The sequence below is a fragment of the Leucopleurus acutus genome, assembly GCF_964270905.1.
Source record: "Leucopleurus acutus genome assembly, chromosome: 3".
NCBI lineage: Eukaryota > Metazoa > Chordata > Mammalia > Artiodactyla > Delphinidae > Leucopleurus > Leucopleurus acutus.
The window spans coordinates 30,852,146-30,871,639 of record NC_139145.1 but is presented as its reverse complement, the minus strand read 5'-3'; the positions used below and the strand labels follow the sequence as shown (position 1 = coordinate 30,871,639).

At 44.8% G+C, this 19,494-nt stretch overlaps 1 protein-coding gene across 1 annotated transcript in view; it reads left to right on the top strand.

Moving 5' to 3' along the window:
- The window catches only part of DOCK2 (dedicator of cytokinesis 2), a 407,441-nt gene that overhangs the window by 310,446 nt on the left and 77,501 nt on the right, over positions 1–19,494 (top strand). Inside the window, exons 28-30 of the mRNA XM_082836577.1 lie at positions 977–1,075; positions 3,632–3,726; positions 15,119–15,197. Of these exons, the coding sequence (XP_082692703.1) occupies positions 977–1,075; positions 3,632–3,726; positions 15,119–15,197 (273 nt within the window). The remainder of the gene's footprint in view (positions 1–976; positions 1,076–3,631; positions 3,727–15,118; positions 15,198–19,494) is intronic.

Genomic DNA, 19,494 nt, shown 5'->3' with positions numbered 1-19,494 from the left:
TGGCTGTATGGTCAGTCCTTCGTTTACCAGGTTCCCAGAGCAGATCTCTCTCAATTCTGCTTTCAGACACTAGCCCTGCCAGAAAGCGCCACCCTGGTACAGAGTTATAAAACCTGGGAGAGAAAAAGCAGAAAAGGGTGTGGCGATGTCTTCTGGTGCACGAAAGGATGCGGTTCTTGCTCCTCTGATTCCGTGGATCCTCTCCAAGTCCTTGCGTTGATTCCCTCTTGTCTGAATCCCTCTGGCACTTGATCTGCTTCGCTGATCAAAGTCTTGTGCTTTTTTCCTCATGGTCGTTAATCTTGCTTTCCCAACTAGATCATGAACTCCTGAGAGCAAGGACTACCTCCTCTCGTTTCTTTTATGGCCCTTAGCAAGTACTTGTCCCCAGTAGCTGCTGGCTTCTCACTGACTGATCCATGGTCCAACAATTGATGCCCTTGTAGGGAACCTCAGTGTATTCAGGGCACCATAGGAGCCATCTGATCCTTCTGATACACCTCTCAGGGTAGATACAGATGGATTATTTGTCCCACTTTACAGATGGAACAGTTGGAGATTAGACATGTAAAATTATTTACCAGAAAATCAAACTGTCTCCAGAATCTTGATACACGCTGGATCTCCTGACATTAATACAGTGCTCTTTTCCCAATGTACAAGCAGCTGGAGAGGTAAAGAATAGGGCCCTTATTGTCTGTATCTGGAGCTCCTATTATAGTCCTAGTCATGTAATAGGTGTTCAATAAATGCTTTTTGGATGAATGAGCTGATGAAGGAGCCATAAGGAGACATTTACTCTTAGGGAAATTTCGCATGCTCATCTGCTAAGGAGAAATTCTCCATCCCTGGGGGACCTTTTTATACTCACCTGGGACAGAGAGGTGTTTTCTGGTCTGAAGTCAAGTAATTGAAGAAGGTGAACCTCATGGTCCTCTCTCCACTGTTTCACGGCATTTTTCTTTATTTCTTGCAGAGTCACTTTGTGGCATGTATGACAGCCATCTTAAACCAGATGGGTGACCAGCACTATTCCTTCTATATTGAGACATTCCAGACCAGCTCTGAACTTGTGGTGAGTCTATAGGATGCCCTGGGGCAGTGTTGGGGAGACGCGTTACACAAAAGATTCTTGAGAGTTTAGGGCAGAAGGTCTTCCTGTGCACCGGGAGAATGTGTGGGTCTGCGTTTGCAGGCATGTCCGTGTGATTCCCCGTTTCTCACTCCCATTTAGGCTTGTAAATATCACTTCTGGGACACATCTTCCGTCCATGTCATACATGAGCCCTGAGTGCCTAGTCTACATATGCCTTGCAGCCAGTCTTTGCTGATGGATCATGGACATTTTGAGGCGTAAGCGCATGAGTGTTGGGGTCACACAGTCTTGGGTTTGAATCCAGGGTTTGTCGCCAGCTAGCTGAGGAGGTTAACTTCAACATTTCTTAAGCCTCCGTTTACCCATCTGTAAAGTAGGGGTCATATCATTTATGTCACAGGGCTGTGAAGGGATTAAATGAGAGCACAGTAGCTCTCACACTGTAAGAGTCCACTAAAAGTTAGCTATTATTACGTTATAATAACGAATGCATAGAGAAAGTTGGCCTCTGAGCCCCTTGCTTCTTCTAACCTCTCAGGGCTCGTTTGCTAGGACTGTCTGCCTGCGGCGGGTGGCCTGTGGGCCCGTACCTCTGCAGCAGGTGATATCATCAACGTAAAGCCCAGCCCGGGCTGTCCCAGGGTGTAGTCGTCCCTTTGCCCTCAGTATGGTCAGCTTGTCATTGTCTCCTTACTATTGCCAGATGCAGGGGTTCTGCTACCAGGGGCTCACTTTTAACTCTCCTTGAAGGAAGCAAGGGCACCAGAATTGGACCAACCTCAGAGAGTGGCCCACAAAAAGAATCAATAGGAAGCCAATGTCCTGCCCCTTCATCCGTTTAGCTTTGAGAAGGTCTCCTAACTGGAGTAGGATTGGCAAGCAATGGAACCTCTTTCTGGATACACAAAAAAATGAAACAAAAGGAAATCTAAACAACCCAAGATTTCTCCCCCTCAAGTTCTCTATGTTATGTGACATGGAAATAGAAAGACTGCATTCTTAATTTTTGATCCTCAGTGGAAGGAAAGGTGGGAAGGATGGTAGGAAAGAGAATTGTTATGTATTAAATTATACACTTCTTACGTAGTCCTCCAACAGTACGGCATAGGTGTTAGTAGTCACATTTTACAAGTCTACAATCTGCTTGCTCAAGGCCACACAACAGAATGTGGCAGAGAGAGGATTTGAACCTCTGCTCCAGCCCTTACACCGTGCTGCATCTTCTCATTCAGAAGCCAGGCTTTCCATCTGTGAGGCAGAGGTCTTCTCTTCTCCATTCCCACAGGAAGGGAGTGTGCCTGTGACGATATCCACACCTCCCCAGGTGACGTCAAGGATGAGCGATTATACTCACCATCGTCATCCTCGAGCACTTAGTGAACACTTACAGTGGGCCAGACTCTGTGTGGAGCATCTCATAGACAGTGTGCACTTAATCAACCCTTTGAGGTGGATGTTATCCCCATTCTGCTAATGCGGAAACTGGGACTTAAAGCATTGAGGTAATTTTCCCTAGAAGCAATGATTGCTGGAAAGGAACCAATCTCATTTCCAGAATTTTGCAATTTAGCTTAAAGCAGTGATTTTCAAATTATATTTCTCCTAGCCTCACTGTCTTCTACCATACACACACACACACACACACACACACACACACACACGCACGCACGCACGCATGCACGCACACTTCAACCAGAGCTGTTTTCTACTTTTATCTATTTTATATATTGGGTTCCAGGTAAGATTTTCTCTGAACAAAGAATTCTGCTATTAAAATAATCTGAAAACCGCTGGCTTAAGGAAAGAACTCTGAACGGGTTTCCTATGGATTTTAATTTTACCTTAAGCAAATAGCCTGGATGCCTTCATTTCCTCTAGCTCAGGAGGGTGCCAGTGGTTCTGGTCTTTGCTATCTAGATTTGTCTTGAATTTGTGTTCTCCAAAGGTAGAGAACAAGTTTGATCCACTGAAAAATCTGATGGGGCATGCTGAGGTCCACTTTGAACCTCTTCAAAGGAGAGGGAGAGAATCCCTGTCATGTTTCCTCTAAGCTGCTTGTTCACGTGCCTATGACATATGAATTAGCTGTGTTTACAGTACAGTAATTAGATGTTCATTTTAATAATAGTTTGTTTGCTCAGTGACCTGAGATGCATTCATATAGTGTAGATTATTTCCTCCTCAAATACATATTTGGAAAGATGATTATAAAACTGCCACATCAATGAATGCATTTACTTCTTCACTCCCAAAGACAGAATTAATAGTCCTTTATTTTGAGAGTGTTTTCTCATTCCATATTCATGTTCCACTTATATTTGTGAAACAGTCTCCCAGTAACAAATCGTTAAGATTTCATTAAAAAATCCACTCTATTGGTTTCATTGGATTTACTTAATAACAGGCTGTACCCCTTCCCTTTCTGCACCTCCAAAAAATAATAAAGAAAAAATTTGAACAGCCAACAAGATCTGGGCCCTTCCAGTCATTTCCTATAAAGCAAAATGACAGGTGTGTTTTGCTTTACTATTGCAGGACTTCTTGATGGAGACATTCATCATGTTCAAGGACCTCATTGGGAAAAATGTGTATCCTGTAGACTGGATGGCCATGAGTATGGTTCAGAACAGGTGAGCTGCCACCTGCTTCCTAACAGCCCCGTCATCTCAGCACTCACTTTACAGTGCACTGTTAGAGAAGGAAGGTGGGGATAGTTTCTCCGTGGTGAAAATAAATCGAAGTGCCACAGATCCTTTCTTTCTACATTTAAACCCCAGGGAATTGCTCACCGATCTTGAGCTATTTATTTATTTGCTATTATTTATTCCTTTTTATATACTGAACTGGCTACTCCCTGCCTTCTCCATTCTTCAAATACTAGTTAAAATATACTTTGTCTATGAAGCCTTCCCTAAACTCTTGAGACAGGAGAGCTTAAGGTCAGTCTTATTAAAATTGTATTATTTTAAATTTATTCAAAACAATAAAATATATTCTGTGACATGCAGTAGAATAAGTTTAGGAAGCACTGGATTACACAGCTTTGAACAGCTTTCTGTGCTGCAGGACTTCTCAGAGCCTTTAGTATGCTAATAGAATTCTTTAAGAGAAAGATTTAGGATACAGCATTTCACAGATTTACTTGCCCTTTGAAACATTTGGTGTGAATATATTTATGTCTCCGTGCGTATATATAATACTTATTAGCATCTCATAGAATACCAGGGTAACCCAAGTATAGCTCAGGTCCCACATGGCCCAGTACAACAATAGATGAGAGTAACTGTGAGCAATTTCAGTCTTTAATTCTTTCTCTCAAATCATGTCATTTCATCAAAATGAAGTTCAAGTCGTAACACTCAGCAATATTATCTAATATTCCCTTTCTCCATTCTTCTGTCTCTCAGTATCTCTCCTATTCCATGGTTTACCCAAGTCTCTCTCAGAACCTTATCCTCAATTCCTATCCACAAACCCCTTTAAAACTGGGGTCTTCTTGGCTCCTTTCTTTCCTTTCTCTCTCACTTTCCTTTGGCTTCTTATATTTGTTTTAGGTCCTTCCCATGGAAACCCCTTCACTCTACACTGGTTGGAAGTTTTCTCTCTCTCTACCTATTGTCCTTGTTTTGTATCACAAGAGCCAAGAACTGACTGGCAAAGACAGAAATATCCTGAGAGGGTAGAAGAAGAGGAGAAGTTGAAGAGGCAAAGGCGGATCCTCTTCAGTGGGAGGCAAAGAGGGAAAACTATAAATATTAATAAGTTTGTCATTGGGTACAGTCTGGGAATTTCTATCTCATCTATGCCTAGGATCTTACTCCCGTCCCAGATGGCCTCCATCCCTTACTCTTCCGTCCTCTGAAAAGCTGCTCTTCCACTACTTGGATGCCTAAGTGCCTAGCCAAGTGACTTTACAGACACACGTGCTCTTGGGGCCAGCTTTAGGGGCTGGTGAAGGGGAGGAGCGGTTTGTCAAGGCAGAAGGAGATAGCTATCTGTATGTACATTGTTGCTGATGGTGGGAGGTGGATAAACCAGCACAGCAACAAAGATGTAAGAATTCTTAGCTTGGGCTTACACTGCCCTGATTCTCCCTGTTCACCTCACTCAGCTGGGAGGCTGGCTTTTACAGTGCTTAAAGCATTGGTGGGAATTAGGCCAGGCCACGTTACAGATGAGAGGCGGGTATCTCCCTAGCCCTTCTGTCAGGACCAGCTTCCTGAGTATGCAACCTGTGTAGGTGTATAGGACCTTGCACTCTGAAGGGTCCTGATGTCACCATCTTGAATTCTTAATAATTTTTGGACTAGGAGACTTGCATTTTCACCGGGCACTGAGCTCAACAAATTATGTAGTTGGTTGTACCTCACAGCAATGTCCAGTCACCTGTGTTTGGAAGAAGCCAGCTCCCAAACTGCGTGCGAATCCCTTCACTGTTTGCCAGCTGGTCAATAATGTCTTGGGGTTTTGCCAAATTACATGAAGCGCCCAGGTGAGTCACCTTTGACTCACCCTACATTTCAGGTACACTCAACTATTCACTGTTGCCTACTGTTTCATACTTCTCGTGACTTCGCATAAACTATGACTCTCCTCCTTTCTAGACCAAACTCAACATGAAAGCATCCTTCAAATCCTTGTCCATGTAATTTCTTCTTTGTGGATCCTTCTAGGACTCCTTTATGGTAGGAGGATATGTCCCCTCCTCTTCGTTTACATACACACCCATATTATAACACTTACCCCACTGTACTATAATTATCTCTTCATAGGACTATTTCTGCCACTAGAGAATGGGCTTCCTGAAGGCAGGCACTATGTCCAATTTATCTCTGTGTTTCTAACTCCTGGCACAGAACCTGACATTCATAAACATGTGTAATGAACTCTGTGTATCCAATGGGTACTTATTTTTTAAAGTTTTAAAAAATATTTTAATTTGGGCTCCCTGGTGGCGCAGTGGTTGAGAGTCTGCCGGCCGATGCAGGGGACACGAGTTCGTGCCCCGGTCTGGGAGGATCCCACATGCTGCGGAGCGGCTGGGCCCGTGAGCCACGGCCACTGGGCCTGCGCGTCCGGAGCCTGTGCTCTGCAACGGGAGAGGCCACAACAGTGAGAGGCCCCACGTACGGCAAAAAAAAAAAAAAAAAAAATTAATTTTATTGGAGTACAGTTGATTTACAATGTTGTGTTAGTTTCAAGTGTACAGCAAAGTGATTCAGTTATACATATACATATATTCATTCTTTTTTAGATTCTTTTCTCATATAGGTTATCACAGAATATTGAATAGAGTTCCATGAGCTATACAGTAGGTCTTCGTTGGTTATCTATCTTATATATTGTAGTATGTGTGTTTGTTCATCCCAAGCTCCTGATTTAGCCCTCCCCACTACACTTCCCCTGTGGTAACAATGGGTACTTACTGATTAGGGTTTTTTTTTTAAGAAATTCAATTCAAATTTGCCTAAATAGAAAGAGAAAGTATTGGCTCAGACAACTGAAAGAGCCCAGAGTTAAGGGTGCAGGCATGGATGTATCTAGGTGCTCAGACAGTGTTGTAGGGAATCTGTATCTACCTCTGCTCTTTCCTCTGTTGGCTTCATTCTTAGACAGATGCTCTCTTTGCAGTGGAAACCTGGCTATAGAAGTTCCAGAAATATGTCTTGTTGGATTAGCAGCCCCAGTAGAAAGAAAAAGCCTCTTCTTCAATAGGTACAGCAAAATTTCCCAGACTAATCTTGAGCTACATGCCCATCCATAACCTCTGTGGCCAGGAGAATGAAATACGCTATTTCATCAGGCTTGGGTCATATGACCCACCTTTGGAACTGGGGAGGCTGTGGTTAGTTCTACCCAAACCACAAAGTCTAGGAGCAAAGGGGGAGGCTGGGGGAGTAATTCTTCATAGGAAAATCTGAGAGTTATTACCAGAAGGAGAAATGGACGATGGGCAAGCAAATAAATGCACAGACATCTACTACTGATACAGGGTCAGGAGGATGGAAGCCCAGAGAGGCTGGAGCCCTGACCAGGGCAAACCCCCCTTCTGAGCTGCCGACAGTCATCCTGGAGGAAATACGTAGAAGTGCTTTGAAGGACTGTCCCTACCTGAAATCCCACAGACTTCAGTCTTTTTGGGGGGGACTGGCCCCTAGAGATGATGCAATAATCCTTGTTTCTTTATACCTACAAAATCAGAATATAATTTTCTAAGGGACCTAAGAAAATGGAATTGTCTCCTAAATAGAAACATTTGTATCTCTAAAGGATCTGCTGAGTACTTAAGTCTTTACATTTAAAATAAGTTAGACTCAGAAACACAGCCTGGGTTTCAGACTTCTTAGTTCTGCCATCTTCTCTTTCTTGGGAAGTCATTCAACTTCTTGGAACCTCGGTTTTCTGATCTGCAAAATGGGGATGATTATATCCATTTCGTGGTATGTTTTTGTGAGGGTAGGATGAGTTACTCCTTAGCACAGTGCTGGTACCTGGGAAGAACTCAGTGAATGGGAGCATTGCAGACAACAAATGTAGCCTTGGAGTAGAGAAGCATGTGCCTAGTGTCGACCAGAAAAGATGACTGTTTTTCTCCTTGCTGGCATATAGCTTAGGTTGTAGACTTCCTTAATCTTCTGGCCACGGTGATCCCTTCCATTTACAGAGCACCTGAAATTTTTTTCACGATTGTTGCATCTTGTGTGGTGTTACGATAGCTAACATGTATTATGCACCTAGATCCACCCCTATTGTAAATACTTTACATGTATTCGCTCATTTAATCTTTGCAACAACTTTATGATGTGGAACTGTTATAATCCACATTTGATCCCTGAGGAAACTGAAGCACAGAATAGACGAATAACTTACTCAGTGTTGTATTACTAGCAAAAGAACAGAGAAGTCAGGCAATCAGAGCCCATGTTCTTCATCTCTACTGCTTCATCCTGTAAAATAGTGAGGCTTGTATTATTAAGTGCATTGTAAGGATGTGCAAACTGCATATTTATTGGCTCAGATACCTTAAAGAGGCCCAAAGAGGTAACCTGCACAAGGTCATGCAGCTAGTTAATGAAAGATTTCAACATAAATTGGAAAAACGGAACATACACCATGGTTGAGCCCAGATCACTGTTCCCCAGAATGTCATTTTCTCTCCTCTAAAAATATGCATCCTAAGCTCCATTCATTCACGTGGACAAGGTGAACTCCGTATGTTGGTTAGTCTGTATGTTACAACATCTTTCTTCCTTTCTTTTCTTTCCTCCTTTTCTTCCTTCCTTCTTTCCTTCCTTCCTTCCTTCCCTCCCTATTACTTACATTTTTATGATTTTCTGTTTTCATAATTTCCCAATTATTGCTTGTTATCTGTGTGTGTGTGTATGTATGTATTAGTCATATATAATTTATCTATCTGCTTGTTGGAGGAGGGAATGGAGTTTTGCAGATTTGAATGTCTCCTCAGCTGTGTACTGTTTGTGTATGCAAACGTGGTGACATGTCTACTGCAAGAAATACCTCCTGTTAGAGCATTCTTCTTACTGGTAAGATGCAACATTCAGTAAGATCTGATGTACGCGACATGGTTAATTTTTAAATGATCAAGTTCTTTGTAATATTGTAAATGAACAAAATATGCCTAGGAACCTCTTTTCCTCTCCTCCCTCTGCACCTCAGTCTGGAAATTCAACATTTTGGGCAGGGGGCAAGTGGTGGCCGTTGGGGATTTGTACGCATCCCTAAAGCTTCTCTAAATGGAATCAATCAACACATACATATTGAGTGTCCCGGGCATCCGGAGCCCATCTACGCCATGGCCCCAGAAGGCAGGGTGCTTACAGTCTTGTTGGTGAGACAGTAAGTATGCCCATGGAAATATGACCAAGCGCTGCAGCCACTGTAGTGAGTTCAGAGCACAGAGAAGTTAGGATTTATGACTGCCTAGGTTCGAACCATCTTATAGTTATGTTACCTCTGGTAAAGTTACTTAACCACTCTGGACTCTGTTTTTCTCACTGTAAAATGGGGTACTAATAAGACCTACCACAAAGGATTTTTGTGAGGATCAAAATGAAATAATACGCATAAAGTAGTTAGAACAGTGTTCAGCAAGCATTTTGTAAATGTGAGCTATTATTTTTGTTCTCACGTTCCTATGATTTGGGAACATCCAGAATATTTCACAGAAGAGGCACATCCGGGCTGGATCTTGTCTACCTTACTGGTGACGTATTTCAAGGTCTAATATTGTCTCCAGCACACACTAGGCACATAGTAGGGTCACAATAGTTGACCCTAGGAAGCTGAGCAGGGCAGTGCTCAGCAGTCTGCTGGTGGCTCCATCAGTGTGCTGACACTCGTCGTCGCCCGCTTCCCCTTTCTCCTACCTACATTAATTTGTACTGCCTACTCCCTTTTTGTAGACCTCATCTCCTCCAAATCGTATCGTCCGGAAGAAGGCCTCTCCATGGGTTTTATAGCCAGCAGGGCACATCTAATCCTGATGTCCAGCTGGCCATGGAATTCCAGTCCCAGGAGTCTGCTGCACCCCTAACTAGAATCCAGAACCACTCGAGAAGGGTCAGGGGTACTTGGGGTGGGCCGTGCCCTGACCCTGAGCTGGAATCCTCTGATACACTCTAGCCTCTTGGTGCGTGGAGCCCTTGTGTGTTGTGAGGGAAGCAGCTTAAAGGCTCTGGGAGAATGGCTTTTTCACTGCTTCTAGGGGAGGAATAAGGACTCCCTTCTTCTGGCCACCTCTTTTATCTCCATCTTCAAGTTTTGACCAGTAGAATCAACTACATCCCATGAATCACAGCCCAAAGGGGAATGGGATTCAGGGAGGCCCTCTCTCTGCCTTCGGCATTCTCACTGGAAAGGGCGTGTCCACCTCCAGTTCCCTCTTTCATTCACATCATACAACCTGTGGGCATGGGTTGGTTGTCACACTGGAGTGTTCTCAGCTTCGGATCCTCCTGCCTCAGAGCTACAAGGTGGCTGGGCAGTTAAGGATAATGATAGCCACACAACTGACATTTATTAAGGACTCCTATGGACTGAGGCCCTGGGCCACCGGCTTCACGCACTGCATCTCATTTCATCTTCACACACGGCTCATCATACCGATGGGGCAGCTGAGAGTACCAGAGGCAAAGCAACACGCTCAAGACCACAGCAAGGGAGAATAGCAGAGCGGGAATGTGCCCCCAGGCAGGCTTGCTCTAGCGGCTGCAGGAGTCTGTGTGCACCTTGCATTACCGCATCCAGTCCAAGGACTGGTGCATATGGTGCGTAGGTTTATTCAGGACACGAAACATAGGAACTCTCAGTTGCCTCCAGTAATGAGGATTCGTTCTGTTACATGAAGAGAAGTAGGAAACTGGGAACCTGGTCCAGTGGCTGCAGTGAGCTTGCCGTGGAGCAGTTCTCAGGGTAGCAACCTCGGGTATCCTCGGGTACCAAGCTCCCTTTCTGCCAGCTTCTTCCTGCTCACAGCAGCTGACTTCTCTTGCCGTATGGCCTTTACTTCCTCACAGAATTATCTGCTCATGGCTTCTGCTCAGGGCAGGGTTCGTTGCATTCTCCCTGGTTGTCCTGCTTTTGAACTGTCTAAAAGGGCTTGATTTACTGCTATCCAGGCTTGGGTGCCCCCACTGGTACCCATATGATTACCCATGGGCTTCTAGTCAGCCCATGGAAGACTGCCTGAGTCGAGTGTTGGTTCTGGGCCCTCTCAGCTGTGGGCAGGGCAGCAGGATAATGGGGACTAAGTGGGAAGGGGCTCTGTGCCTTGTGGGCATGAGTAGGAGCATGCCCAGTGCCAAAACACCATGCAGGCTGGCCTTCAGGGGAGCCAGTATATCTTTCTGGTTAATTGCAAGGGCTTTAAAGAAAGACAGACCTGAGGTTGGGTGGACTCTGCTGCTTATTAGCTGTGGGAATGTGGGGAAATTTTTTGATCGTTCCAGGGCTCAGTTTCCTCTTCTGTTAAATGGGTGCGACAGTAACACCTCCTTCAGTTTGTAGGATTAAATGAAACAAAGTCTATAGAGCACTTGGCACAGGATATATGCATGAGACTCCCATCATTGTCATTATTAACAAGGTGAGCTCACAGCTTGGGTTGAACAGAATTACACAGATTTCTTTGTGAACGGAATAGCATGGTGGTTAAATACCAAGGTTCTGAAGGCAGCATAACTTTGTTTAAATACTGGTTCCACATGTATTGGCTGGGTTCTTGGGAAAGTTACCTGAACTCACATCTCTAAAAGGCAAACAATATCTAACTCGGAGAGTTCATGTGAGAATTTAAAAAGGTGGGAAAAAAACACGGAAGAAATCCATGCAGAGTACTTAGCGCAGAGCCTGGCACATCATTGGTAACCATGACTGTGATTATTATTAATTTTTTTAGAGGCTGCTAAGCATCACGGATGAAATGCAGGAAATGTGAGGTTGTTATTTGATCGTGAACTTTGTTTTCAACACTTCAAGATCATTTTTGAAAGTAATAGAAAAAGTTGAGTGTGTTTTCATTCTAACCCTCTTCAACATATTCATGCTTAGGCTTTAAGTACAATTATTTTTTTTTAAGAATACAGAAGACATACTTTTCCAAACCCATAGGTGGGAAACCAAAGTTAAGTGATATTCTGATTCCCAGAGGGTGGCTGCAGAGGAATCCAGAGAGAGGGAGGAGCCTTGATTTACTTCAGCCCCTCTCTGCCACCAGTCCCCCCATCAGCACAGGGAGCTAATCCTTCCTGGTAATTGGGCTGGCCTTTGTGAGCCAGAGGAGGTTTAGGTTGACAATCAAAATAATAACTGTTATGGAAGCTACTGAGAATGTGTAAAACCCCTCATTTTGCTATCGTATTAGACTGCCTGAGATGTTTATACATAATATGACAGCCACTCAATGCATTTCCATCTGGAGAATCAGATACGAATCTTTAAGAAGAAAATATAGATGTTTTTTCAAAGACATATTAGCAAATGACAGAATAACAAAACCAAAGAAGTCTCACCTTGTGGCAGCCTGATGGGGTGGAGGGTTTTGTGGGATTTATATTTCCTGTCTGTACATGGTCCTGGTGGCTGCAGCTTGTCCTCTGACTGTCCATTTTGCTGTCGGTACCTGTCTTTGGAAGAAGGATTAAGCAACCCAAAGGGGTCTGGGCGGCCACAGCTACCATGTTACCGTTGTCACCATGTGGCAGGCACCGTGCTCAGCACTTACCATACATTTGCCATTACACCCTGCGGGGACCCTGCGAAAGGGGTTACATCGCTGCTGTTTCACAGAAAAGGAAACTTAGGTGTCAAACACGATATTAACATGTCCCAAATCCACACAGCTGGGAATTGGCAAAGCGAGAAATCACATCCAGTTTTGTGTGTGTGTGTGTGTGTGTGTGTGTGTGTGTGTACAAATCTCGTGATCCTGATAACAGGATACACTGCCTTCTTTGTTCAACAAATATTTATAGGTGAGGTTTTCAGAGGTGATGAAGAAGAGAGCCCAGTGCTACTGAAAATTAGTCCTTGGGCCACCTTTATCTATATGTCTTAGGTCTGTTTGCTACTTTACATTTAAACAAGGTTTTGTAACTTTCAAAGCTTTTTTATGTACATTTTCTCTTTCTGGCTTCTAACAGATGGATGTTATACAAAGTCGAATAATGAAGTGCTGATCTTAAAAACAAAACTAAAGAAAACAGATATTTAGTGTTTAATGAACACCTAGCCCAGCTTCCTAACAAGCAATGCCTGGTGTAGCACATGCTATAGTTGCCCTTCCCACACTCGTGGCCCACCCAAAATATACCTGCAGCTTCGGTGGACGTCTCCCATGCATCCTGAGAGCTTCCTACTTCTTTCATTCTCTGGGCTTTCTCTGGCTACAGGAGAGTTCTCAGCCCACCTGCAGGGCAGGCCAGAAGTGCTAGGGACTTAATGTCCGTAAGAGCAACTTTCAACCATGCGGGGGCTGGTATTAATGGATAAATAGCCCAGGACACTTCTGATGCTCAAGTATGTTCGCTACAGTCTAAACTCAGAAGTTCCCATGTAGAATTGAGTCCCAGTTATTACCCAAAGCAATAACCTGCTGATAAACACTTCCTTTTACTGGCTTCCCACGGGTAGCCAAATAGACATTTTCCCTGGACCAGCCACTCAGTAGAGAAATTATTGATTGTCCTCTGTTAATCAAAGATTATAGACAGTAGTACAGGGAAGATCTGGCCCCTGCCCTTTTAGATTTTACAAACACACACACACACACACACACACACACACAGTGGAGACTTGGCCACAGTTGGGCATGTAGCAGCTTGGGAGGTGACTGCAAAAATCCAGGACAGAAATGATGGTGACTTGGTTCGGGTCAGTGGCAGTGAGTGACGAGAAGTAGTTGCATTTGGATATATTTTGAAAGTAATGCTAAGAGGTTTTGCTGACAGGTCAGGTGTAGGATGTGATAGAAAGAGGAAAGTCAAGGATGCTAAGTCCCCCTACCCCTTGAGCAACTGGAAGAATGGAGTTGTTTTCAGCTTAGATGGGAGGACGACAGAAAGAGGGCAGGTAATAGGAGTCAAGCTTTTGACATGTATGCTTGCAATGCCTATTAGTCGTCCAAGTGAAGGTATAGAGCAGAGAGCTGGAATGCAAGCTGGAGCTCAGGGGAAAGGCCAGGGATGAAGATATAAAATTTGGGACTCAAAGGCATGTAGATTGGAGAGTAGATGAGATCATGGAGGGAGTCTCTCATTTCAAGGAAAGCACAGTCTAGTTGGAGGAGACAGTCGTTACTGAGTCACACAAATAGCTCATTCGCAGACCATGATGAAGTCTGGAAAGGCAGTTGTACTGACTGTCCTCTGGGGGCCTGAAAGATGCAGCAGACCCTGCCCTGAAACAATCAGAAGGAGGGGGCATTCTATACAAAGGAAGAATACAGCTATGAACTCAGAAAACAACCAGAAGCACAAAGTAATAGTGAGAAATGATCCTAGCAAAGAAGGTGGGGTCCAATCATGGAGAGCACTGACGGTCAAGAGAAAGAGTTTAGGTTTCTCCTGTGGGCAGTGGGGAGCCACTGAGGTGGGTGAACGACAGGATTGGAACTGTTCCATAGGGCAACTCACTCTGGAGGCTGAAAGGGAGAGAGATAAGAAGAGGCTGTAAGACCAGAGAGTAGGGAGGAAGGAGAGGAAGGGATGGATGGGAAGACATTCAAGAAGAAACACAATTTGACAAGAGGTAACAAAATGTTCAATACGTGTAAGATTTGATCAGCATTACCATCTCGAGAAGAAGAGTGGAGAAGAGGTATATATGGGAGGTGCAAGGCATACATACATAGAAGAGTGATCATTGAAACACTGTATATAACAGAAAATGCTGAGAAGCAACGTAAAGGTCCATCAATAAAAGACTGATGCAATACGCTGTGATACATCTATACAATAGAATGCTCTTCAGTGATTAAAAGGGATGATATATACCTGAATTCACTGGCATGAAAGGAACACACAATTTATTGTTGAGTAAAAGAGGCTGTGAAACAGAATTTATCGTTTAACCCCATTTATCAAAATGCTATCTTTATAATATCGTTTGTGTATATATGTCTAGGGAGACCTTTGAAATTATGTTCGTCAAAATGTCAGTGATGGTTTTCCCCAGATGATAGGATTGCTGGTGTGTCGTTTGTTCGTTTATTTATTTGATTTGGGAGGAGGCAATTTTTCTGTCTTCCTGCATGGCATGAATTTTCTGACACAGGCTTGTAACAGTTTAAACAAGAGACAATACAGATTTTCTAAAGGAAGTCAAACAGACAGGCAGGGCAGGGCAAACATGGCCTCAGGTCTACAGTGAGAGCAGGTGTTAATGTGGGTCAACGAACCTCTTCCTTGGGTCTTTGGAACTAAAGGAACTTCAGTCTGAAGCATGGGGGAGGAATGTTTGGGGTAGCGTGCTCAGATGGCCTGGTGACCTTCTGCCTTCTTCCAGGGTCTTCCTGAGAGCTATCAACAAGTTTGCAGAAACCATGAACCAGAAGTTCCTGGAAAACACGAACTTTGAGTTTCAGGTGAGTGTGAGGCGCCAGACTTGCCCTTGGAGTGCCCTGGCTGGGCTGCTCCAGCAATCTGGGCTAACTGCTCCATCAGACACATCCCAAAACACTCGGAAGCTATGTCTGTGTCTCTGGGTGTTTCCACAGAGCCGTGGCGGGGAGAGGGGAGGGAGGGAAGTACTCAGCGTTTGGAACCAGGCCCTTGATTAAATAGTCATCAACTGAGCAGCATATGCAAATGTGACCGTATGATGTATCTTGTGTTGAAGAGGAGACTTGCATTCATTCATTATCAAAGTGGGTGCCACCTTTTAAATATGTATTAATTTTTTTTTACTTTTTTATTCACTGGAGCCTAGAAAAGCAGCCATTCTCAGATACTGAAAGATAAAGCTCACTAGTACATTTCTGTGACTTTCTGATTCCTCCAGAAACCCCTTTTAGTGCTCAGACAAGACCTGGGGACTCTGTGAGGTTCAGGGGCTTCAAAGCATGCCCCTGGGGCAGACAGGGCGACACATCTGCTCAGGGCCCAGGCAAGAAGAACCAGCTCTTCAAAGCCTTGTGGACAAGTTCAGGTTGCTACCTCTGGCTGGAGGTGTGAGAGAGGAGACCCTTAAAAGGGGATCCCCCCTCCAGGGAAGCCTCTGACCCCCAGGATCTCTCACAGCACAAGCTTAGGGAGTGGCCAGCAAACTGGGGCGACGGCTTTTTCTGCCTGCTCGTCTGGGGTTTCAGTTCCGGTCTGGGCTCTGGCCTCTGACCAGCCGAGGAGCCTCAGGCAAGGCCTGGACTGCATCCATGCCTCAGCTGACTCATCTGTAAGATGCTCAACAACACCTCCCCTCGCTACTTCGTAGGGTTTTTCCAGAACGGGAACGTGCCAGGGCACTTGCTAGGGGAACCCACTTGTAAGGAGGGTCCCAACAGTTTCCGATCAAACACTTCCTCCTCCAAGAGGCCTCCCCTGCCTGATTCCTCTCTGAAGGTCCCCTAACCACCCCATGGCCACTGTGTATCACCACTTAGCCTGCTGTAGTCTCTTCATAGCACTCCGTGCTATCTTTCTTATTTGCCTACATGCCCGTTCTCTTTCTTTCCTCTGGTAGAAGGTAAGCTTCGGGAGTTGGGAGTGTGAAGACCTGTACTCACAGGGAATCTATGCTGTGTTCCTGGCACATAGTAGGTCTCCTTGGAGAGGTGATGCCTGGGCTGAGGTCTGTGAGATCCGCTCTGCTAGACAGCACGGGCCTATAAATACTTAATAAATGTTATCTTTGAATGAGATTCTCTCCCACTACCTTGCATTTAAATCAGGCAACTGAACTGTAATGATAATGATGATGAAGAGAACAGCTGCCATTCTCTGACAGCAGTGTACGTGCAGATCTCACAAGAAGCGCTTTATGCGTTATCTTTCTCAGTCCTTACAACTACCCTACAAGGTAGTTACTATGACTCTTATTTTCTCTACTGGAGGGATGTGGACACTAAGACTCCCAGGCGACGAGCAGATAGCCTGAAGTCACGCAGCGTGTCAGTGCAGAGGTGGGACGAAAGCACAGCAGTGGCTGGCCCCAGAGCCTGCAGATCACTGCAGCCACATGCTAGAGATAGAGTTTCACCACCACGTTGGGTTGACTGCTTGGCAGGGTCTGGGTGAGAGTTATAAATCTTTGACATGGAAACAAAACATGTCACTTTGGCTGTTTGAATCAGGACAAGTGTTTGATCCCCTTCCAAATGTGGCCCAGGTGCCTGCAGGCTCTGGTTACGAGTACGATCAGGGAAGTTAATAAGGCCATTGCTTTTTTGGAGGGGCAGCTCGGAAGAACACACCTAGGGGCCAGTGGCAAGGCAGTGTCTGGGCCATAAAACCGTTGGCTGGTTTGTTCTTCTCTTTCCGTGGGCTTTGGTAATTAAAGCCTCGGACCTGATTTCCTGACTCTGGCTCTCCTCCGTGGTCTTAGAGCGGTACTTTCCAAGAGAAGCTCAGCTTTAGTCCTTCATGCCATTCTTTTAGGTTTTATCCAGTTTTCCTGAAAGAAAATCTGCATCTGAGAGTGCCCCAGAGAAGTGGGGGTTTCATACATGGAAGGTTTGAGCTTATGAGCTGTGTGGCTTTAGGCAAATTACTTCACCTCTCTGTGCCTCGGTGTCCTCAACATCAAATTATGACACTAATAGTAGCTACTTCTCTGGATTGTTGAGAGGATTCAGTGAATTAATTCGTGTAAAATACCTAGAATGCCGGGAACATGGTAGTTAATAAATGGTTAATAAATGTTAGCTCATTATAATTACAATAATTATCATTTTGATGTGATGATGATGACGGTGGTGGTGGTCCTAAGTGTGTCAGGTCTGGGAACCCACATGTCAGTCCTCAGCAAACAGAACAGTAGGGAGGCATCTTTCTGGTCACCACAACAACTGCCTAGGGCTGTCACACCCACAAGATTTGTAAAACGGGAAAGCGGCCAACATTACAAAATGAAATAAGTCTCCTTTTCGAATGAGACTTCCACAGATATTTAGTGGGAAGCACTCAAGAACAGGATCATTCTTCAAACCTATCTTTGTTCTCCTACCTTCTCCTCACTTGTGTGAGAATGGATTTGTTCTCTGTACCCTGCCTGGAACACGCCTTGTTTTCTTCTTACCGTTTCATTAATTATGCATTTAATATCAGCAGGAACAGCATCCACCACTAAGCGCGGCTGCCCTTGCCAGCTGCTGCCCAGAGGAGGGGCACGTACAGTGAGATTCGCCCTAATATCTTTTCCAGAACTGTGGTTTTATGATTCAAAGGGCAAAAAGCAAGGAGCTCTGTGGGTGCCGTCCTGTAGGTGACAAGACCTGGGAATTAGAAAAATGATGCTTCCTGCTTGGGGCTAAAAAGGTTTGCATTCCCAGGCCCTATTCAAGATGCTGGGCCTTGAGATTCACATCTGTTTGCATGGTCAGGGAAGACCAAGAGAGGATTTCAAGTTTAACTCAGTGAGAATTTTTGTTTAAGAGCAATTCTCATGAGTCCAGGCTGTTGCAACATGCCTTGAGAAACTCAGAAGCAAAACAGAGCACTGGCCTGCCTTCAAAGATCTTGGGGTCTCAATAGCAGACTATAAATCCATCTTCTAGCATCCAAGCTTTTGAAGAAGGTGACTAAGCTTTATTAGGCATCGACTTAGGGCATTTTGACCCTTAATCATGACCCTATTAGGTTGGGATATGCCCATTTTACTGGTGAAGAAACTGAGCTTCAGAGAAGTGGTTGACTTTCCTGTTAAAGGTCATCTAACTATTAAGTGGGTCTTCTGGGATTCAACCCCAGGCCTGTCTGCAATACCCAAGCTCTTTTCACTCTTCTGCACTGTCTCTTAGGAACAGGGTGCCTTTCGGATCTAGGAGACAGCTCTATGTAGCTCCAGAAACAGTCTGCCCTTGTTAGCTTTTGCTGGCCATGGGATAGGGAGCTCTTCAATGATTGGCTGCAGAATTAGACTCTCCATGTTGGAAACTCTGATTGGTCCAGAAATCAGTGGTTGCACTTCAGATGTGTTCTTTGGCTCCAGATAATTTTTTTCCATCTTAGGTGGCTGTCTGATTGCTACTAAGACCATTCTCTCTACTTGGGAAGCTGTAATTGGCTCTGCCTTTGGTAATTCCAGCCTTAGTCTTGAGGCATTTCTGGATCAGCTTCTGGTCACCAGACCACCTTGGGATCATTTTTAAACCTGTACTGGAGACCCTGTGAAATGAAAAGCTTCCAGAATATTCCCAGCCGTTGGTGGAGGAATGAGGGCAGGCTTGGTCTTTATAATGGGAAGTGTAACCAGTGATGGCAAAATACATGAGAGAGGGAGCACAGACACAGAGGGAGCACTCATTGGCACCTTGAAGAGGCCCACAGCACTACCCACAGGGAGGTCATGGCAGGACGCCTCCACCAGGCAGGAAGATGGTCACGTGCTTGGGGACAGCTTCTGCGGCCCTGCCTGCTTCAGCTTGAGGACCCTAGACAACCTCTGGACTGATGTTCCCAACCTGAATCTGTAGCTGGAAACTTTTACTCCCAGAATCAATGGCATCTTCAGAATGGCCATGGCAGCTGGGCCTCTGCACCACAGAGGTGGGTATGCTGACTGCATTTCAGCAACCCTGGGTGTTGGGTCTTTTTTTTTTTTTAAATAAGAATTTGGGGTAAATAATAATTCAAGGCCATTGAGAAAGAAACTTATAGGATCAGACATTCTTGATGTCTCTGCTGTAAAGATATCTGATGAACCAGTGGAAAACTCAACCAACGACA